Source organism: Toxotes jaculatrix, chromosome 8, assembly GCF_017976425.1.
Source record: "Toxotes jaculatrix isolate fToxJac2 chromosome 8, fToxJac2.pri, whole genome shotgun sequence".
NCBI lineage: Eukaryota > Metazoa > Chordata > Actinopteri > Toxotidae > Toxotes > Toxotes jaculatrix.
In genome coordinates, this window is record NC_054401.1 from 24,032,113 (window position 1) to 24,056,062 (window position 23,950).

At 43.3% G+C, this 23,950-nt stretch overlaps 1 protein-coding gene across 2 annotated transcripts in view; it reads left to right on the forward strand.

The window, feature by feature from the left end:
* The window catches only part of LOC121185948 (low-density lipoprotein receptor class A domain-containing protein 4-like), a 123,319-nt gene that overhangs the window by 76,433 nt on the left and 22,936 nt on the right, over nucleotides 1–23,950 (forward strand). The window contains exon 1 of one of the 2 annotated variants that reach the window (XM_041044489.1): nucleotides 4,517–4,882. The exons of the other annotated variant lie outside the window; for it this stretch is intronic. Within the exon in view, the coding sequence (XP_040900423.1) occupies nucleotides 4,789–4,882 (94 nt within the window). The 5' untranslated portion in view covers nucleotides 4,517–4,788. Of the gene's footprint in view, nucleotides 1–4,516; nucleotides 4,883–23,950 lie in introns of those variants that run through there. 2 annotated transcript variants of the gene reach the window in all.

Sequence of the window (23,950 nt, forward strand, 5' to 3'; positions counted from 1 at the left end):
TTAAAACCATCCTGTCTCCTAAATACTCAAATCTTTCAAACCCCACACTGACATTTTGTGGGTTTTCTGTTAAATTTTTTTTAAAATGTCTCGTTCTCAGACAAACCTGGAAATGAACCCTGATGATGTCAACTGGGGGATTTTTTTTTTTCAAACTTTGAAAAATTCCCTCAACACCCACCGAAGACGTGACACAGCTGTTCCCAGAGGCTGAAAAGGACTCCCTGTTACGAGAAAACTGACCTTGTGTGAAACGTGTAAAATCGGTGCATTGCACAAAACAGGAAAAGCCTTCCCCAGACTGTTGCTGCAAAATTGGAAAAACACACTGGTGTCTAAAATTTCATTTTATGCGGAAACATGAAGATTTTCCAGAACCTCCTCAGTCTCAGACTGAAAGAACACAAAACCATGTGGATAAAGTGTCCACATACTTTTGGCCATTTATTGTTAAGTGTTGGTCCTTTTTATAAAAGAAAACTTCTATATTTATGGGGTTCTTTTTTTGGTCTGTGTCTTTCTTTTCTTTTCTTTTCTTTTCTTTTCTTTTCTTTTCTTTTCTTTTCTTTTCTTTTCTTTTGCACACTGTGATCCACAGTAAATCTGTGCTCTCACCTTGGCTCTTGAATACTTTACTGTCCTCATCCTTCCAATCTCTGCCAGGACAGAGAGCACTTCTCTATAAAATAAGCTGCAACATGAGACTCTTTCATTTACTCCTTCGCTTTCTTCCTTGTTTCCTTCCTTTCTGATGAAGACGAATCAGAGCTCAAACCTGCGCTTGGTTTCAGGGGTAATTAGGTGACAGAGAAGGGACCCGAGGAAAACTGAAGCAGAGACCAGAGAAGCATTAGAGTTTTTCCGGTTCTTGTATGAGATGATGCATAAAACAGACTTTTCCTAGCTGAGCCACAAGATGGCGCTATGAAGTAGCCTGTAATTTAGCTCCACGCTGGTTCAGATGGAGAAGTTGTTCTGGAAGTCATGGGTTCTTTTTAAGGAGGGAAGGGATGGAGCTTTATACCACTGAGGCCTTTTACTGTGCTGCTTTTTTTCTTTTTGTCTTTTCCTGTATCGGCCTGATCACATCAGTGATGCGTTCAAGGTCTCATCAGCAACATTCAACATCTCAACTAAAATTTCAAGCATAGGAAAATACTTCTGTTGCAAGAGGGTGCAAGTGGCAGCTGGAAACCTCCTCCTAAACTTTACCTTCAAATACACCGCACATCTGAACACACACACACACATACACACACACGCACACACAAGGCAGACGTCCAGTGTCTTCAAATGAGCCTGGAGTGGTGTTGGTTGTGCACAGACACATGGTGGTGGTGTTTCCTTTCCTGTCCTCATTTAAAATAAAAAATATCTTTTAGATCTGAAATAGCATGAACCATGCTTTGATTGAAATGGTCAGGAAAAAAAAAAAAAACAGCAGCGGTAACACACAGTAAACGTATCAGTAAAATAAGCGTGAAACCCCCGTGTGAGCAGGAGGACAGCCCCACGCAAAGTTTCCAAAAGAGACACACGCACTCGTGCCGAGCGTGATAAACCTTTCAACCTCTCTTATTCCTCAAAGACACAATGAGACAGACACAAAGAGGCTGCGTGTGCAGAGCAGAGTCCTGCACCGCCACGAGTAATACACTAAAAACACGTTTGTATTCATTCATGCGTTTGTGCACAGGTAAAAAAATGAGGTAAATGCAGGAAGGCAGCGGGTGAAATAAACAAAAATAAAAGCAGCTTTTTTTTTTTTTTTTTAAATCAAGCTTAATTAGCCGAAGATTTTTTTTTCTGTGAATATACCTCTGACAACTTCTCACCTCTCCGTTCATCATCGTTCCATCCAGAGATGAGAATGCAGCTGACTGAAAGCTCTTTAGGTATGTGGATCGGAGAATAACCAGTTTCCTTTGTGTTATTTTGCATTACATCAACAAGTAGGGAGCTGAACTGAGCCACTGCTTTGCACATCTGAACGGGTTAACACACACACACAAACAAACAAACCACCTCAGACAGCCATCAGGCGAGTCCTGCGTAAAGACAGCCTGGATCAGTTTTAAAGTTGAGTGGATGTGTAGTCTGTGTGTTTAAATAACGCCAGGCATTCGGGTCGGTTCCTGTACCGGTTTGCAAAATTGGACTCTGGTGCCGTGTGTACGTTCGTGCGTGCGTGCATGTGTGCAGACTGCAGCCAAGAGAGTGGGTGGGTGGTGGTGGTAGGGGGAGCTGGTAGACTAGAGTGCATTTGGTATTCAGCCGTGCCTAGTATTTATCTGTCTGTTGGCTGTCTAGTCTGGTCTGGCCTGTTAGTGGTGTCACCCTGCGCTCCCCGGGGGACTAAATTGATGATCCAGACAGACTGTGCGTGCGTGTGTGTGTATGTGCGTGTCTGAGTGTGTGTGTGTGTGTGTGTGTGTTTAGTGGTGGTGGGGGGTGGAGGGGTTATTTGTGAGTGGATGGTGGTTTGTCGCAAGAGTGAGAATCGATGTGTGTCTGAGTGTGTCTGTGTGTAGGAGCTCGTCTGGGTTGTGCGTGCATGTCTGGAGTGTGTTGTTTTTACGCGTGTGTCTCTGTGTGTGTGTGTGTGTGTGTGTGTGTGTGTGTCTGTGCGTGTGTGTGTAAGGACATGACAGTGACCTCACATCAAGACAGAAAAAAAACTCAGTGTCTGGACTGATATTGCTGCATTAGCTGAAAAGACATCGGTGTCTCAGTTTGTTGCTTCAGTAAAATGATGACAGCTGCCCGCCGTTTGTAAATTGCGTCAGGGTCATGCGTCTATTTTTTTTTTATCCCCTCCCGAAATTGTCAGTTCGCTAATGGAGGAGTGAGGAATTCATTGCAAGCCGTCAAGAAAAAAATATTTGTGCATGATTGGATATAGAAATTGGCTTGTGACGCGGCACTTAATGCATAACATCTGTTGAAGGTCTTTTCCTTCACAGGTCTCCATTTGGTTTTATTGCCTTCGGTTACTGTTGTTTTCAGAGTGGAAATGGACGGTTACTCTCTGGGTCTTATGCAGAGATGAAACAAAAGCTAAACTATACTTAACGTGGTTTGCTTGGACATTGGTTAAGGACTTCTGAAGGTCCCTAGACCGTAGTTTGGGAACCTGCTGATCTGGAGTGGCTTTCAGAGCCTCCCTCAGATTTGAACCGCCTGGTTTATTTATAGACTGCGCGGTCCTGTGCTAGAGTGTGTGCGTGTGCGCGTGCGCGTGTGTGAGGGTTGCACTGTGAGTTATATTCAGAGGGAGGTGTGTTGGGGTGGAGGGGCTGCACGTGCCCCTGAACCATAGGACTGGCGTGGGGGGGGGGTTACCTCAAGGTTAGCCAATTCAAAGAACCGGCTATATTGGCTGCGGCCGCCGCACTCCAAGTGCTCTCCCCTCACACCAGACCGACCCCCCTAACCCCCCGCCCCCTCCCTGCGCGCTCGCTCTCCCACATTCATTGTCAACCAGGCCCTCTTCTAGCCTTCTGAGTGAGGTCAGCCCCCCCCCCCCCCCCCCCCCCCACACACACACACACACACATCTAACCCACCCATGTGCATCCACCCCCTGCAACCCAGACACACATACATACATACATACATACATACATACATACATACATACATACATACATACACACACAAACATATAGCCTAACCCCTGTCCCATCCCCTCTCCGCTGCTGCCTTCAGGTCCTCCTCGTACAGCTCTGTTTGATAGTTGTGAAAATGTGTGTCAGTGTACATTCAGAATTGAGTAAAAATAACGTGGACCTTGCAGTGAAAGTTGTTTTATTTTTAGTGGAATGAAGTACCATAATTTAACGCTAAAACAATAATAAACCAGGCACGCATTGATGAACTGGTGGACTTCTCAAAATTCATCTTTGTGTGTTTTTGGTGCTCAAAGCAAAGAGTCCAGACTTAACTGCATAGATACCAAACCAGGCACAACAGTCTAGCCTAACATTTATGAACAGTCTACCAGCACAATAGACAATTAATGCATTCTGCTGCTAATTCATGCAAGGGGCTTCATGATTATTAACTGCTGACACCAGACAGCAACTATATATAGCTGAATAGTTATAAAACATGGATTTGAAATTTGCACCATTCAACCCACTTTTCCATATTGTCAGCACAACATGTGGTTCAGACGGTTCATATACTGTTCAGAACGCGTAAACACGCCCTGACACTTGTGTCACTGTAAATCCGGACTTTCCTTGTTTGCTCTTAACGGGGAGGTGTTGGATTATATGGTGTTTTATTATGTTTTTGGCCGGTTGAAGTCAGAATTGTGACATTTCTGTCTGCTCCTGAAGGCAGCACCGCCTTCCCCCCTCCCCCCCTCTCGTCTCTGTCTGGCCGTCCTCGAGGGCTCTCTGATTGGCCGGAGCGGCAGTCTGTCAGCGTGTGGGCGGGGCTTGAGCCCGCTGTGTCTGCTCTGCTGTAGTAGAGGAAGGACAGCTGCTCTCAGCGGCGGAGGAGGGAACAGAAAAATCTATACAATGCGTTAGACACGGGCAATGGCTTGTCCCCAGACCTCTTATTAATTCGCTTGCCCCGCCGCTCCGAGAGGAATATGGCGTGAGACAAACCGTGGAAAATAAGTGCGAAACTGTCGGGAGTTTACCGGTGGTGGCGGACCCTGCTGCCACTGCCTGGAAGTTTTTTGTGTTTTTTTTCCCCGTCGGGGGGGCCCCGACGGTGGCGGCGGCGGCGGCGTCGGCTCTCTCCCCGGAGCGGTGTCCCGGTCTGCCCAGCCCCATGCAAAACCTAACGGCCCCAGGCGGCCCCGGCAACTCCAATGTCACCTGCTCCTGCAACTGCACCGCTTCCCAGCCACAGGGAATGGAGATATGTGAGTAACATTACTTGCGTTTCTTCTGACCTTAAAAACCTACCGAGGGGACTGTGGTGCCTAATCCGTTTTAAGTGCACTCTCCGGTTGTAGCAACAGAAAGGCAGCACAGCAGACTTAGTATTCATCTAAGACGGTAAACTAATTCTGCTATTAATTCGCCATCAGCCGTTTCCTTCAGCAGGGATATTCTGGATAGTGTTCCTATGATTCATCTACAGGGACTTAGCCTACATTACGACCAGGCTTTCTAAAAGAAACTTTATGGTTGCCTCAGTGTACTTTCTGGTATTTCTGATTTCCTGTTGCGTGTATGTATTTGACTTGAAGCTTCTCTCTAGCACATACTATTTTATAGCGGTTATATCATACTTTGTGAGTTGAGTAGTCATTCATTTCATTTCATTTCATTCATTCAGCAAACAGAAAGAAGACTCTCTCATATTCGTATAGCATTCTCACTAACTTCTACTTCAGCTTTCACAATGTATTACATATTTCCAGTAATAAGAACTCCTCTTATGAAAAACAGTTTCCTTTTACTTTAAGTTTCCTGCTTTACTTTTTTTTCTACACGTGTTCTGCTACAGTGGTTGGTTTTTAGATGAGTATTTGGAGATTCAGCCCTATAGGCCTGCCTGGGCTGTGCACATGCTCTGAGGGATCACCACAGAGGGTTAAATAGTTTGCCTGTCAGCACAGACAGGAAACGCTGGAATGGTATGTTATGTCTGTCTGCCTTCTGAGCAGCCCAGAGAGAAACTATCATTATCAGCTCTGCCCTAATGCTGCTGCCTGCCAGATCCACTGCAGCCGTTCCACTTTATGACTGAGGCAGAGCATTCAGAAAGGCAGGCAGACAAACACATGCAGGCAGACAGGTAAAAATGCAGAGGACGGCCAGACAGGGTACGTATCCAGCCTGACAGATCTGCAGACAGACCGACGAGGACAAATAAACAGGAAACAGGCACATTGCAGACATTCAGACAGGCGGGTAGATTCACAAGCAGACAGCGAGAGAGGTACCGATAGAGATATGGACAGACGCATCCAAAACCAACCAGACAGACATATTGACAGACAGACACGCAGACACACAGACAAGCTACAGACTTACGGACAGAGTTACAGTGAAGTGTAATTTCCATTGGGGCCGAGGCCAGGCCTGGGCAACGTGAGGTGAACGCAGGATATTAGATTTAGATTTGGCAGCAGAGTGTGGTTGCACTGACGCCACATTGTAACCAAGAAGTGGGTGTCTGTGTTTGTCTGGCAGACATGCTGGTGTTCCACCATTCGTTTTTTTTTTTTTTCTCTCTGTGGCATCATCGTATTGCTAGCCAGGAAAAAACACACACACACACACACACACACACACACACACACACACACACACACACACACACACACACACACATAATCAGGCATGAACTGGTGCATCCACAGACACAGTGATACAGCAGAGAGAGCCTAATGAGATAATCCAGTAGAACTGCCTCAGACTTGTAAAATGAGCAGACAAGCAGCGCTGCAAAAAAAAAAAAGTCATATAATTGAGTTGATTGATACTTGCAGTGTATTTAAGTACAAAACAAACTGTGCAGTGTATTTAAGATTATGCACGCGTCTGTGCTTGGCACTTTGGCCTGGTATGTTCTGTGCATTTCTCGTCATCTGAACGTCTCGCTAGTTGGTGGCAGTTCCATTCACAAGTGGTTTGAAATAACTGTGTCCTACTGTAGTGACCGTCTGGTTTGAAAAGAGCTCTTGTTTGTCAGCTGTGTTGTCATGCAGACTCGGCAAGGCTGAATAATGTAGCTCATGCTTTGATGATTTCTCTGGCTGGAGAAAAGAGCTACAGTCTGCCTTTTTTTTTTTTTTTTTTTTTTTTTTTTAAAGCAGAGCGGGAAGTCTCACTGGTGTGCTTTCTCATTATTCAGACAAGGAGGAAAATTGAAAGGGACTACAAGCATAGAGAGAACACAGCGCAAACAGTGTGTCACGGCCAGGAACCAAACCTCAGTCTACACACTGGGATCCACATGTTGGATGTGAAAGGCAGAGACCATTAACAGGTGTTAGTCTCTAGCTGTTGCTGTGCTTGGATTCATTGTGTCGTGCATTTATCTTGTATTGTAGGCGTGGTATTATAAAGTCCTCAGATATTATGAAGTCCTGAGGTCAAACACCACAGCTTCACACAGATGTGTTGTAGTTGTGTATTCTTTAGCTTTAATCTACAGTTAGCAATCACAGAAAATACTCAGAGGGTGGAGATTCCTGTGTGAAGCTATAGTCCCTTCAGGGAATTTTTGCTTTTGGTCCTCAGCAAACATTACTCTTTAATCTAGTATTGACTCTTAGTTCTGTCAGTCCTTTATTTCTTAAACTAGTGGGGAAATACTATATGCCAACAGCCTGAGGATATTTTACTTACACCTAATGCACATACCTTATCAGTGGTGTGTTTTCTAACACGGGTTCTAGAAAATGATTGAACAAAAGTGCTGACGATCAGGGAAATTGACTGGAAAAGTCTGGTATAAGCTTTCAAAAATAGATTCAGTGATTTAACCTAAGTAGTAACAGCATTTTTTTGCACTCAAGAAGTCCTCTGCTCCCCCTCCTAATCAACTAATTGTTGCAGCTCTGTATGTTTATGAATCTCAAAGTAAGATATCTGGAAAAAATATATGAGATATTTTAACCAAAACTCAAGTGTTTTATCAGTAGTGGTAGTAGTATCAAAAAAAAAATCAAATCATACTGAGGCCTAACCATGGAAAAAAAAGTTTTTAAATGTGTCTCTCCCCAGAGGAAGCACTCGAAAGCCCTTGTATGGAGTATTCCTAGAATATCTTCATCATCCTCCCGGTCCTTTAGATGTACACATAGTAGAGATGCAGTGCTCTTGCCTCTTGGGAATGGGTCCATGTGTCAGAGACTTGAGTGGCTATCTGTGTCTGTGTGTATGTAACAGTTAGCAGGGGCCAGCCAGCCAGACGGATGTAAACAGCCTGATCTGTAATCCTGTGTATGAGTGGTGTTAGTGTGTAGGTGGCAGCAGGGTCATCTGTCAACTACCTCAGGCCAAACACACACATGGCTACTTGTTGACTCTCAGACACATACACAAAGATGTACACATTGGCACCCACACACACACAGACATTTACACCTAGATATATGCATGCACACACACACATACACACAGGCACTCTTAGGCTCAGCCAATATTTACCCTGCAGTCTCCAGCCAGACAGCCAATCCAATCTCTCACTAAGCTCTTTGTTGTTTGTTTGGGGTTTGTTTTTTTGCCTCTTTTTTTTTGTATGGTTTGTTTGTGGAGGTGTTGTTGATTTGGTCTTAGTTTGGTTTTTATTTAGTTTTATTATTAATGAATTCCAATAATGAGCCTTGAAAGAAAGACTTAAAACTCAGAGTGTGAATAGAAATTGTGGGAGCTCGGGGAGGGGTGTGGCAAAGACAACCAAACAACAGCATTTAAAAGAAAGAAATCTTTGTCTTTTTTTAATCTTTTTTTTTTTGCCCTCCTAGACAGATTTTGCAATCACTGCTCCTGTAATTAATTTCACAGGGAATTTCTACACTTGTGTTAGTGTCTCTCAGTGGAGCCTTATTTAGTCTGCCACCTCTCCTGAGCTGAGGGGTTTTAGCAGTGAACAGTGGTGCTCAACTTGCGAAGGCTAAGAAAGAGCTTGTTGTTTTATTTAAGGAGGTGATGTGAGAGGGGTCCCCAGACCCAGATTTTACGCGGAGGAGCTGACCGGCAGATGCACTCTGCTGGCCCAGGTGACTTTGGTGCGTACTCTGGTGCAGGGCACGCTGCAGAAATATCCATATGGTAAAGTAATTTGGGGAAAATACTGTAGCATCATATTAGGAGACTTTGCAATACATGGATTTGCAGCATTGGGTTTTCCCCTCCTATTTCAACTTTAAGTAGAGTCATTTAATCTGTCTGACAGAATCACATATTAATTTTATAAACTTTTAGGCAACTATTTTCATAATCAATTTGTTGTTTAGGTCACATTTTTAGACTAAAAAGCCTTTTGCCTGCAGTTTCTCACTTGTAAACATTTATTGCTTTTCTTTATCTCCTGTGATAACAAACATTGTTAGCCTGAATCATCGTGAGCATTTTCAGTATTTTCTTCATTTTTATTTTTCTTGATTAATCGACTAATCAGGAAAAAATAATTAGCTGATTATTTTTGTCTTCGTGTTCTTAAAAGACATGAAAACTGCTGGGAGGGGAGGACAGTTTCTCTTGTGAATGAGAAAAGGATGAACTTCAGTGACGATATTAAAGCTGCACTCCACAGTTTTTGACCATGTTCGGTGCTGTGTTTTCATGAGCTGGCTCCCGCTTTGTTTGTCTACGTTCATTGTGTTTGTTGGAGATGAAGGATAAACACTGTGTGTTTTGGCAAGAAATTCTGAATATAAACATAAGTTTTGTTTGTTTACAGCTTAATTCCACAGGGCACCTTTAAGTAGAATATTTGTTGTAGCTGTTTGGTTGATGTGCGATTCCCCTCATTTGTTTGGGCTTAGTGTGTCTTTGTTTCTGTGTGTTAGTTAGCCTCACACTGGTGTCCAGGATGTTTGACTGTATATTACAGTGTATATCTTGTTAACACAGCAGGGCTAGTTTATGTCATGGCTTTTTTTGTTATGTTTTCCTCTCTTTGGAAAAAGCTTGTCCACCATTCACTGTTTTTGTTTTCTTGTTTTTTTTTTTTCCTCCACCGTTCTTATCTTGCGGCCATGCAACCCAGTGTTTTTGGAATCAAACTGACAACCCTTAAAGCTACAAACACTGTAGAAATGCAGCCTAGAGCAGCTCTGCTCGATTCGGCTGAGCAGGTCCAGTTGAGGCAGCAATTTCCAAAGTCCAAAGCAGTGAGAAAGGTCAATCTGCGCGTCCTTCCGCTTGTCCTGGCAGCACCTCCGCTGCTTACTGCTCTAGCACCAGCAGCATTCACAACCTCGTCACTGGCTGCTGGGACTCCCTTTGTGTCTAGATTCTGCATCCCCAACCCCACGTACGCACCCACACACAGACACACACACATACACCCTAGACGTCCTCCATTAGTTCCCAAAATACCCTTGGGACCAGGGCAGATTTGTAGACCTAGTGTGTTTGAAGACAGGCCATCCGTCAAGTGTGTGTGACGGTGGTGGTGGGGGGTGGTTAGTAGTCTGCTGTCTCGGTCAACATCTATTTACGCACAGTTCAACTGTCTGAGATGGTAAAGGGCTCCAGTGAGTGAATCAGTCCCGCTGTCTGCTGCTCGTCCACTGACTCCAGATCTGTAGGGACATATTACAGGACATTGAGGTGCTGTGATCCAGACACACTTTGGCGGAGAGTACACAAGCACACTATGCCCCCCCCCCCCCCCCCCCTTTTTTTTTTTTTTGCCTTGGAGCTGATTTGTTTTTCCCAGCATTCAGACAAATGAAATGGTTGGCATGTTTATTACCCTCTGTGAACCCCATCTCACTGCATGTCTCATCCCCCCACCCACCCACCCTTACATGAAACTAAGCAGCAACCATTGCTTTGAAATTACAAATGCTGTTTTGCATCGTGTGAGACAAAAACAAAACAAAACAAAAATCAAGCAGAAACGCTGTGGTGCCTTCTGTTTGTCAGATTTTGGGTAATCCGTTTGCTTGTGTGTGCTGGAACACCCATGCAGTGGAATAATGACATGTCTCTTCAAGTGGTTTGCAGGGTTTTCCTTGGATTTTGACTTTGATCTTTTTACATGGTAAAGTCTCCAAAGGGGCGGCACTGGTATTGGGGGTGGTTTAGAAGGCTCCACAAGACCACTTCAGTAGGGGGACGTTAGTCCATAGGTAGTATTTAAAAGCCCCATTGCAAAAAAGACACACATGGTCAGCCATTTTCATGCCATATACAAAACAAATCCCATGCACGATTCCCTGACATTCCAATTGTCTCTTGCACAAGCTGAAGAAAAGACTTTGAGAGGCTATGTGCTCTTTTTCAGTGTGCAGTAACAAGCGCAGTACACTTAATACTGAGAAATAAATGAGCTGAGAGCTGTGTGGCATTGCGATTATTTTCAGTGTATTATTTAAGTTGTTGTTGACAGTATTTAACCTATCACCTGAGATAAACACACGTGAAGGAGCTGTGTACTTGCTGTCCTCTTCACTGCTAGAATGAACACACCACAAAGGACTCCTGTGTATCAACAGCAGCTTAGACTTTGATGAAACAGGATTCGTTTTTTAACCTTGATAGGTCATGGAAGCAGTGAAGTGGTATAATTAAGAGTGTTACGCGTTAAAGAATCATACTAAGACACCTGCTGTCATTTAAAGGGAAACCTATCACTACTATGCATCAAAGTCTGTTTCCAGGTGCATGTATAACAAACCTTTTGTGGCTCCAGATGGAGTTGTGGGAAATCTGATAAATTTCGTCAAGTGATATTTCTTGAGTCAGCGTTAGCTGGGTCTGAAGACTGCAAGTGTGAAAATGTAAAAAAAAAAGAAAGGATCTGGGGGTGTGACGTTAGAAAGAAGTGAACTTTCCAGACCTCTGCAGCCCGCTCTTTTATCTCTGCTTGAGGCTAGATTAACCGCTGCTAGCATAACGCACCTGAACATCTGACTGAACCGTCAGTGTTGGAGTTGCATTGTGGGTAATGCAAATGGACTGCAGCTATATGGCGATTTTCTAGTCTTACCTGCCACTCAAAGTGCTTTACTCAACAAGTCACATTCACCTGCTCACACACGCATTCATACAGAGCTTTACTAACACACACACTCACACAAACCAATGATACATCGGGGGCAATTTGGGATTCAGTATCTGGCCCAAGGACACTTTGATGTGCGGACTGGAGGAACCGGGGATCAAACCACCGGCCTTCTCATTAGTCGATGACCCTGAGCGACAGCCGCCCCCCAACATGTTTTGACAAGGAAGCAGAATGTGTATAATAAAAAAGATGCATTGTTTTTTATCCTTTTTTTTTTTTAAACTGTCCATCGTGAGACTCAGAACATTAGAGGAGTGCAGTGCTCAGTTGATGGAGGTGTAGCAAAATGGATTTTGAGCCCTTTCTGACCACGTCATAAGATCTGAAGAAGCATCCTTGGTGATCAGGCTGCACCGTAGGTGTAAATGCGCACAAAAAGGTTTGTCAGATACAAAAGTGACCTAATGTATTATGTCTCCACATACATAAATATTCCAGACATCAGGCAAATTGTGTAGAAACACATCTCTCAGAATGGTGGGTGTAACACCAGTGGCAGTGGGAAAGATTCATCAGATTTTCTTGTTTGTACTTGGAGATGTATCTTACTGTCTGGTTTTAAAGTAATAATAACACAGTTGAGAAAGTAAACACTTGATAATTCCAGGTGGGAACGGGGGGGCTTCATCAGGCTTCATTTAGGTTACTTTGTTTTTTAGGGAAATTTTACATGTGTATGTCTAAACACCGTATGGTATATATAATATATATGATGCTTAAAAAAGCAGCAGTTTAATCAGTTTAAAAGCAATTTCACCTAGACGCTGTATTATGGTCTCACACGCCCAAAAGTTGTCGCTACCCGCTGAAAGAGGACACTGATCATGCGTGAATGAGTGAACAAGCTTCCCCTGTGACCATAAGTAGTTCTTGTTGCTGTTTTTAATTGCCTGAATATAACTGCTGCTCTGTGTAGTGACTGACAAGCAATTGCGTGTTGCCTAGCACCGCCACGACGCCTCTCAGTGCAAAAAAAACCCCAAAAAACACCTCAGTTTGACTGCAATCTTAGCTGCTGGAAATAAAAAGCACTCATCGTGGTTTTTAGTATAAGCCATTGTTGTGTTATTTTTAAATGCTTTATATTGTTTATGGTAGTTAGTAGCAACAAGGCTGTTACTGCAGAATCCTGTATGTGGACTGCAGCCACCTATGCTGGTTGCTGCATTTATTGTGACTTCATTTTGACTAAAATAGCCTGTAATTTTAAAAGTTTTAATGTGACACACACTAACATATACAGTTTCCTTTTTTGAGGTAGAAGAACTTTCAAGTCAACAATTTTAAACTTTTTCCCAGCAAGTGTGTTTGCAGATGTCAGTCTCATGAAGTTTATTTTTTTCCCCCATAACTGTGTATAACAGCGTGCAAACACTCCGGGCCATGCTGTGCCATCTCAGCTTTGTTGTCACTACCATACGGCCTCTTCACCTCTGTGCTACCCCTTCCAAGGGGGTAAATCCACAGCCCGTGCCAGCTGGGGCTGCTGGTTGCACCCTAAGAGAGCCTCGCTCTGGATCTGACCTTATCACAGGAAATTGCGAGGATTGCTCCAGAGGCAGAGAAAGAGAGAAGGAGATAGAGAGCGAGAGAGATGGAGATAGAAAGGAGAGAAAGTATCGTTTGTGTTCACATGAAAAGCAACACACCAACCCGGGGGCGTTTCTCTGTGGGTAGCTATTATACCCGTGCACCAATGGGATTTAATCTGGCGTTCGTACTGTACATATATGTTGGATGTAGGTAATGGAAGTAATCCAGATGGTAGCTATATAATATACCCAGAGGGAAGACAGCACTCTGCCATACCTCTCAGCTGTAGCTGAACATTCTGTTGTGGGCAAGTGTTGACTGTGGGGTGTTTTATTTTATTTTTTATTTTTTTAAAGCATTTTAACCCAGTTTAACCTCTCAGCCTGAAGTCAGACAGCACAGGATGTGTGTGGGAGTCATAAGAAAAAAAAAGCCACTGGTTCACCCAGATCCTTCTCCTTGTCGTCCTCTCCTCTCGTCCCTCAGAGCTCCTCTCTCTTCATTAGCGATTCAGAGGCCAGTCTGATTTTTGGTCACCCCCCTCTCTACCCATCCAGACACACAAGACAGACAGCAGTGTCTGATACCTACCGCCCCCACCTCTCCCCCTTTTTCCCCTCCTCCTCCTCCTCCTCCTCTCCCCTCAGCAGCCACCAGCTGACCCCAATCAGGCACAGAGCCTGCTCTATTGTTTGGCTGGGGAGAGGGGGACTCTTGCTGGCACACACACACACACATACACACAGACTCAGACAAGGGGTCAGAGGGAGATAGAGGCTGTCTGGTCTGGTCTGGCCTGCCTCTTTGACTCCCAACCCCCAATTCCTCTCCTCTCCATCAGCTCCCTTTACTCTCCTCTTTTTTTTTTGCTGCCCTGCCTTCATGCAGACTCTGTGGAAGTCCCAGATGTATCTGAGGCTTGTTATGCAAAGTGCTTTGGATTGGCATTGTCTTGCTAACTGAGTTATCAGATGTCATCATGTAAATGAATTCATGTTCGTATCTGCATTGTCAGCTTTTCAGACATATGTGATGTATTTTTGTTTTCTGTCCATGAGACAGAAATATGAACTTATTGTACTTATTGAACTTATTGCCTGATTAAAGTATGAAGCTACATTTATGTTTCTGCGTTCATGAGCTACAGCGTACCTGTGGTGGCCACGTGCAGAGGCTCTGAGGTTACGCCATAGGTTGCACCATAGGCTGATGTGACTAGACATTAGGGTGTGAACAGAGATACCACATGTGGACTGCAAGAACTGTGATTGGCTGCGTGTTTTCTCCTACATGTTTCTGTTGTTGGGAGTGAGGACAGCATTTATACAGTTACAGAAAGACTCAGTAGTCTTCATTTTTCTTTCAGAAACAAACATCTCAGGAAGCAGAGACACTGCAAACCTTTTGCTATGTTACCTGGACGTTAACTCCAGTTCAGTAACTCTACGTGTGTAACACACCTCCATCCTGTCTCACAAATGAAATTAACAAATGTAAACACAGTTACTGTGGGCAATGTGAAACATGATATGGCCTGATAACACATGCATCTAGTATAGTGGGGGTGATATCACTGGGTGAAATCCATTGTTCAACTATAATGCAAAGCCTGTACCTTAGGTACCTATGGTGGGAACCTCTTGCACTGAGTCTAAATCCAGCTTAAGTCTGGCATTGTTCTATATTTTCTTTACTATCAAGAAATCTCATGAAAATACCAAAACAAACAATGAACGTATCCTACAAGACATTATACTGAGTGCCATAGACAGGGAAGAAAACACCAGGCTTATCCTCTAAAGGTTTTTTTTTTTTTTAAATCAAATTTAGTGAACTATTTTTAATCATGTGTGTTTCTGCAGACGTGATCACAAGATGTTTACTAGTCTGCTATGCAGGAATATTCAGTCTGTTGTGGTGAATCTTGTCTCTCCACGAGGTTCTGTGTCTCACCTATGTGAATCAAAGCCTTTCAGTTGACAGAATGGACAGTGTTGAGCATTATTTTCCTTTTATCATGCATCTTGTGCAGTAAAGATTGCTTCTATTAAACTTATAATGGTGTGGAAACAAGTGGTTGGTGATCATACTGAGACTGGTTGTCATGGAAATAACAAGATGAATGTGTTGGAGATATAGAGATCTTAAGAGACAAATGTATCACGTAGGCCACCTGAACGTATTTGACTGAGAGTTTAAGTGGCCTTTTGTGTTAACACATTGACCACACACTCAGCCTTTCTTATTAAATGAGAACTTTTTTTTGTAAAGTGGGTATTTTTAGTTTTAATTTAGACTCATGGAAAGTAGAGAAGAAGAGGGGGATGGCATACTTTCCAGCTATGGTCTGCCTCTGATCTTCACGCTTGGCATTCTGCTGGAAGCTAACGTGGCTCCTGGCTGGCGTTGCTAATGATGATTAGGGCTCCTGCTCCATGCAACATGGAGATCTTGTGTGTGAATTATTAATATAGGTCATAGTCACAGCATCCGGCTTGGCCCAGCCCAGTGCCATCCCGGCACTATCGCAATACACGGGGCCCCTGCCTACCCCGAGCTTACCCGCAGCCTGCCCCATCTGTCGGCCAGATTAACCCAGGGGATAACCTATACCAAAGTGAGTGTGCGCCGGGTGAGGCTTCATGAAAAGGTCCACACCAAGAATGGTCCACCTCTCCCAGCCGTCGTGTGACAGATGCTTTTATCTATAGAGTCCAACTTCCAAAAAGTTCTACCCTAAAATGTGTTCATTTGTCAGAAACGTCAGCCCTTTTGTGACAGTAATTCTGATTCTGTCCATAAACACACAGTCCCCTACAGGTACAGGTACGGCACCTTGGGCTGCTCATTTACAGCAATTATATTTTCATGAGACAGGGATCTTAATGAGAAGAGTTTATGGGTCCTCATAAGAACTTGCCTCCCATAATGAATTGCATCCATATACGTGTGTGAGCAGGGGTGGTGGGGGTTTGGGGGGGGGGGGGGGGGGGGGCCTGTGGGAGTCCCATTTCAAGAGCCAAATTGCTTTCCCTCAATGCTTCCCCTAATATGTGACTGTTGCTGCAGTGAGTGTCTGCTAGTGTGGCTGAATGTCTAGGAGCCAGAGCAAAGAGAGAGAGAGAGTGTGTGTGTGTGAGAGAGAGAGAGAGAGAGCGAGAGAGAGAGAGAGTGAGTGCCTGTAAGCCCTAAACAGAGACAGACATGCCCTCTCAGCTGTTTTTTGTCTGCAGGAGCACACAGAGAGAGAGAGAGGGAGAGACAGACTGCAGCTCCATGCAGTGTTGAATGGCTGTGAATCAGCCTCAGTCCAATATTTTCTAAGTCTGCTTGAAAATTTTTACCCAGAATAAACTCTAAATTGCAAAAAAAAACAAAACCTGAAAACACCTAAAAACATTTCTTCAAAGCTGTCCAATGAATTGGGCTAAGTGGCAACTCTCAGTGATCTTGACCTGACTTTTGACATCTGACAAGAAAGAGAAACCACCATGAGCACACGCAGTCCTGAAAAGATTAGTAAAAAGATATAAAAGTGTGCGTCTATGCGTGGGTGTTGCTAAGTTGTTGATATCTCTGGTTACACTCGGTCTTTGTGTCGTCCAAAAGAGTTTTATCTCATTGAGTCAGGAGCTTTCTTTTCATTCCACAATATTCGCCTTGAGCTGAACTCCCCAAGTGGTACTTCTACAGAGAGACAGAGTGAGGAGAGAAAGAAGGAAGTGGGTGGTGTGGGTGGGAAGAAGGAGTGCAAGAGGGAAGGCAAGAAAAAGATATAAGAGCGAAGGAGAAAAGAGACTAGAGAGGAAGAAGAGAAGGAAGGAGATGTCAATTCTGTGTTGTTCGGCTGCTCTCTGCGTCGACTCTGGAAAATGAATTTTCATGAACGTCTCCTAAAACACAAAAGAAAAACGCTTCATTTAGTATCATCTACCTGACCTCAGCTGGAGCGGCCCATTCTCTCATCAACATAGCCACACATTAAAAAAAATCACATGCACAAGAGCAACAGTTTTATTTGAACAGCTTGATTTTTTGTTTCTTTTTTTTTAAGAAAAAGAAAAAAGAGTCCTAGCACTCTTAGGCTCAGCTCACCCAAAGTACTGAAAATGTATTATTTCTTTTCAAGCAGGTGACATTGGTTTAATTTCTTTTTTTTTTTTTTTTTTTTACCTGTGTCCAGTATGCTTTTCAAATGCCTCATCAAATCTAATTCAGTTTTATTTTCAGAACATGAAAATAATTAAGCTTATATGTGAACTGTAATGACCTTTTGCTGGTTGAGGGGACAGAAACAGAAGTGGCAGAGCTGAACAACCTGAAAATGAGAGGAATAGATATTATATATTTAATGTTGATTAAATATGTACAGAGAAACAATTAGAGATGAATCCATATGTCCACTGGCAGAAAATAAACCAGCAAATACCTCGAGAAAAAAACATCTCACACTCCCGAGTTTCAGCTTCTCCAATATGACGATTTATCCATTTTTCTTTGTATTAAAGCACAGTAAACAGAGTGTCATCAGGCTGTGGTCAGCTTTTGGACATAAACAGTTTGCAGACATTGCCTTGACTTAAAAAATTAATTTAAAAAAAGCATTGTGACAGGCATTTTTCACTCTATCCTGGCATTGTATAGATCAAACACTTAACTGATTAACAGAAAATAATCTGCAGGTTAATCAATAATGACAATAATCTTAAATATGTATAAGACAGACACATTGAACGGCTGTAATGTACTGACTTTTGCGCCTTGAGGCTCTGTTTCAGAACTATCAACGTGCTAAACATAAAAGTTTAGCTTAGTTATTCACATCAGAGAATACTGAACAAGGATCCAGATCCAAAATGGAATCGTCTCTCAAAACCTAACCCTAAACCTGCCCAGGTTTTGAGGAATATCCATTTCAGAGACTTCTGTCTTCACCCCAATACTGGCAAAAAGGAGGCGAGTGAAAATGTGTTAATGTTGCTCAAAGCTGTAGAAAAAAAACCCATGTAAACACCCCATCAGTGTGGATTATCCACAGACCACGCTGTTAACAGGTTAACAGGGACTGCAGTATTTCTTTGGCAGAAAGTAGCTCCGCTGAAAACTGTTCAATACAGTCGGCTGATGTTTGAGATGGATATTTCAAAGCCTTGGTGTATGAAGCCAATATTATTTTGGTAGTTACCATGAGAGGTTGGTGAGAAAATATGTAGAAGCAGAAAGGAGGAGATGTAGAAAATATGTAAGACATGTTGGAAATAGTTTTTGATAAATTGGATGAACCACTCTTATAAATTCTTGGCATTACTGGTACAGTGTCAGTCAAGGACAGCTGTCAGCTGTGGAGGTGTGGATGTACTGTAGTACTGCAGCATCTTGGCTGGTCTTATGTCCAAAGGACTTGAGTTTTACTTTTTTTTTTTGGAGAGACTCAAACTGCTCTCCAAGCTTAACTATCCTCTCTTCTGTTTGAACCCTTTCAGTCCCCCCCCCCCAACCCACCCCTGCAGTCCCAGGTCTATTTATACCTCTGTCCCTCCCTCTGCAAGCCTAAAACATCCTGGCCATCTCCAAAACACCACCACCATTACATAGAAAATAGTTCTTCCCAGCTCTTCCCTCCTGCCCCTTGCCCGCTTCTTCTTCTTCTTCTACTTCTACTGAAGCTTCTTTTCTTTTTTAGTAGTTTCCTGTGTTGTCGGCAGCTGTTGCTCAGCACCGCATCGAAGTTCAGCCTGCGGTCATGGCCAAGTGTTCCAGCGAGGAAAGAAAAGTTTTTTGATAGGACTTTTTTTTTTCCCCTAGCGTACTTCCCTTAATCTTTCATTTTTCTCCTTGTAAACATGCACAACTTGCTTTTTTCCCCCCCTCTATCACTGACGTTGCTTCTCTCTCAGTCTTGCGCTTCTTTTTATCCCGGTCTCACTTTCACCGTCTTTATCTTTCCTTTCGGTCTCCCGTCCTCTTCTTCCCTCTTCTTTCCTCTCTTTTCTGTCTCTGTCTCTTGCTCCTGCCTAATCCTGCCTGCCAGGCATTGCTTCATGGTTGTTAAGCATCTCAACCTGAAGGAGGGAAAAAAAAAAGACTGAAGGAGGGGAGGAGGCGCTAGTCATCGGGTGAAGCCTATTGAGCAACTTAAGCGTGGTTGTTTTGCTCTGTTGGCTCGGCACAATAAGACTGTATGTGGAAGACATGTTTACAACCCTTCATCTGAGAGTCAGAGGGAGTGGGAGAGGAAGAAAAAGTGGGAGGGAAGGTAGGAAACAGAAAGGAGGTGGTATAAGAGAGAGGGAGGCAGAAACGATGACAAAAGTATATATAGTGAAGTGAAAGAGAAGAGGTGGGATACAGAGAGGAGGCTGAAAGAGACAAGAGGAGGAGGAGAGCAATAAATGATGAAAGAAAGAGGACGGATGGATTAAAAATGAGACAGAAACAGTTGGATGAATACAGACTGAAAGGAGAGCGAGAGTAGTGTGACGAAAAGTGGAAGAGACAGACATAAAGAGAGAGAAAGAGGAGAAAGACAGACTAGAATAAAGAGACGGTCCATCTCGGTGGAGAGACAGTGAGTGTGACAGTGAGTCATAGCAGAATAAAACACCATGCAAGCATATGCTGCTGTTGAGAAGCCATCTTTTTCCAAAATGGAAACCATGATTTGTGGGCAGCGATGAGAAAAAAAACAAACAAAAAAAACACAGCCAAGCAGATTAAACTGAGTTATTACAAACAGACGGGGTGTAATTACACACCGGAGAAGGAGGCCATTTGTCTTTTGTTGTGTTTTTTTGAAGACACAGGGTTTCTCTGTTTCTTAATTATGTGTTTTAGCTACTTTGTGCACATATTAAGTTTTTTTGTTTTTAGTTTACCTCAGTGAGGTGTGAAATTAGCCCGCAACTACTGTTAAAGATCCGTTGTCAATTCATCTGGTGAGTATTTTCTCGGTCGTTCAGTCTTTCATCAAAAATTAGTGGAAAATTCCTGACACAGTTTCCCAGAGCCAGTGATGTTTTTACATCATTGGCTGTGTCTGAGGCATGGTTCAAAACCCAAAGGTATTTAATTATTGAAACTGGGATTATAGAATATTTGTTAAAAGAATAATAGTCTGTCAAAACTGTTCATTATATGTTTGGCTGATTGACTGATTGATAAGTAGTTAGTGTGAAAACCTTCATGAAGTATTAAGCTATTAAAGCTCAATACTGTCAACGCATACTATGTGACCAAAAGTATGTGGACACCTCTGACACAACGTGGAATGGTATGGTAGACAGTAGTGTGTTTAATGTAGAGCTGTAACTAAGTATTATTTTTCCTTTTCAAATAATCTGTTGATTAGTTGATTAATCATTTAATCTCTAATGGCATTTTATCATTTCTCATAGCCCACAGTGATGCCCTCAGTTTGCTTGTTTACTGTCCTGACATTTGAGAAGCTGGAACCAGAAAACATTTGGCATTTTTGCTTGAAAAATGGCTGAAATGATTAGTCAGCCATCAAGTTGCCAATTCATTTTCTATTAACTACCTTAATCGCAGCAGTTCTGTTTTGAAGCAGAAGCACGTTGTTGGTTAATTCCTTAGCTGAATTAACAAGAATTTAAGCAAAAATTCTGACAATCTCTCTGTTTCTTCAGCCTGAGCTATACTCTCCTCGTCCCTCTGTCTTTCTGCCTGACTCTCACTCTTTGCCATTCTGGCAGCTCGCTGCGATCAAAACCTGAATGAAATTAGACTCTTAAATGATAGCAAACTGAGCATCTGTGGATTTTAGACTGCTGGATATACAAAAAAAGATAAACTATAGAGGTCACTTTAGCCTTAAAACACGTGAAAAGGCATTTTAACTATTTACGGACCTTTTATAGACCAGATATCGAATGTATACATCTAATGTAATCAGTTAATCGAGACAATAATTGGCAGGTTCACTGATTATGCAAATAGGTGTTGGTAGATTCTTTCCTGTTTCATCATGACAGTTCCCCAGTGCACAAAATCAGCTCCATACAGACTGGACCAGTTAAACTGACAGACAGAGTTAAACAGACCTGGTGAAAAGCCTGAAATCAAAAGAGTGGATAGTGTTATATATTAATGCACGAGGTTATGGAATGAGATGTTCAACAGTCGTATAGGTACAATTATGAAGTGTCCACATACTTTTGGCCATGTAGTGTTCAAGCAGAGAGTTCCCAGCATCAAAAAACATATGAAAACACATTACCATCATGGAGGTGGGTGACACTGCCATATCCAGTACCAGCCTGGTATGTCTGAGTAACCCCAACAGACGATTCTGCTTCAGTCTGGATGTGTCCCATGTGTCCCACCCTGTCCCTCGGTGTCTCTGTTTGGCTGATCACAACAGGCGCCGAGAGTTTGCAGCACATATGCGGCAAGCAGCCTACGTCTGGGGGGGTGTCTGCTACGCCTACTGATGTTGAAAACCCACTTTAGGGTTTGCATGGTAAAATCTGCCTCTCTCCCGGGAGGGTGAGGTGTGCGGTGGTTAGAGGGAAGCAGGGGATTGCCTGTTCTATCTAATGAACATGTGCCACGAAGCACGCAGACAAGACAGAGACAGACAGACAGACAGACAAAAACCCACTCGTCTTTCTTCCTCTGCCTCCTCCCCTCTCTCATCTCTTCTGTTGTGTTCTTTTTTTTTTTCCACGGCTCCGCTGTTTTGTTGTTCAGTCTCAGAGATGAGACACAAGACGCCATGCTTGGCTGTTTGTCTGCCTTTAACATCTGTCTGCGTTTACCACCCTCTCCCTGCATCAACTAGCTCTTCCTCTCCTGACTTCTTTCCACCCGTCTGTCCTTCCCTGCTCTGATCTTTGTTCCCGTCGCCTCCTTGTGTCCAGTCTCTCTGTTTCTTCAGCCGGAGCTGTACTCTGTTTATCCTTCTGTCTTTCTCCCTGACTCTCTTACTCTTTGCCACTCTGGCAGCTCATTGCGACTTATTTTGTTTTCTTTCCCTTTTCTCACTTGTTCTGTTCAGCCAGACCTCAGCATGACGTTACCTTTTTTCTTCAGTGCCAAGCCTATGAATTGAAAATGAAAATGCCAATGAAAACTTGTTGGTACTTGTTTTTCTACAGTACTGTATGCACCATAGGTACCGTATGTGCTGTATGTGCTGTAGTTGCTGTAGGTTATGGAGATGTGATATCTTGGGGATTGATGAGGGCAGCAAAATAACCATACAAGTGTTGTAGTCTGGTGTCAAATGCAAAGAGAAAAGGAAGGAGGGCATCTTCAGGGGACAAGGAAACACCTCAGACTTATCAGAGCACCTCACAGACAGGCATCTGTACACGCAATTCAGGGTTAAAATTAAGAGTTTCACTTCTTAATTTTACCCTGTCGTCAAAATGCTCTTGGCCTGATTTGTGAATTGCGATATCTGGCATCTGTAGTAACAACAAAGGCTAACGTTATTTGTGTAGGCTGACATAGCGCTAGCTCACAATGCGATCTGGATGCTGGTAACGTTAGTAGGCTGCTGTCATGTAGGATGACACTGACTGTTTAAATGAATATTTTCACACCGACATCGGTTTGTCACCATTAGCTTAAAGTGCTGCATGCACACTAATTATATGGATGTATGTGTGTGCGTGTATTCTCGCTAATATATAGTTTCATTTCAAAAAAATCCATTGGAAATTATAGCTCTTTGCAGATGTTTCTCAAGTAGGAGGAAACTACTGTTATAGGGAACTATTTTCAGCTGTGGATTAATGCACATTTGGTTCTCTAGTGAGTATTTGTGGCAGCAGGATGTTTCTTTTGCAAATTGCAAATGCGATGGTACTGTGTACATCAATAGTACATAATATCAATATCAGCTGCATCCATCTGTCTGCCTCTTGGTCTTAATTTGCCAGTTCGGCCTTGGGTTGCATGTGTGCTCGTGTATGTCCTGTTGGCTAAAATCCTTCCCCTAATGCTGTCACAACTGCCCACTGCCATGTGTCTGTCTCCTCTGACTGTTGTTGATGAGGATAACGACGGCGATGACATGCACATTAGCGACGAGGCTAACGGAGCCTGTCGTTGCCAGCCACTGTCAAAGCTCTGCTTCCAGGTTAAAGCGCACCACTACACCCCCCCGGCCCTCTTAAACTGCTCCAGGTTATTATGGTCTGTCGGACAACATTGTTTGATGTTGCTCCCACCCCCCACCCTCCCCGCAGTACCCTTCAATGTCATCCCAGTGTCTCCATCATTTGTTGCCTACCTCCTTTTGCTTGCTGAGGTGCTTGTAGGGCTTTGGGTCCAGACTACTCTTGTCTGTTCAGACAGTTCGCCTTCGCTTTTATGTCTTTCAGTCATTTTCCCACAATGTCCCTGCAAACAGAATACTCAGAAATAATGAAACAGACTGTCCTGAAATAATTGTTGTATTTGTCATCATCATCCAGCAACTAGACACACACAAAGTTGCTTTCAAGTGGACTAATACTACTACTGCTTCTATTTTTCTGTACCAGATACTTCTTAGTGATGGAGAGTTCTACATTTCTCTTAAGTAGAATCACTACTCTGGAAGAAATGTCCACCCAGCCAACACACACACACACACGCACAGACACAGACACAACCACAAGTTGAAGTTTTGAGCAACATGCAAGGCCAGGCTGAACTCTGATCACACAAAGTGCACCACAACAGCCCCCCC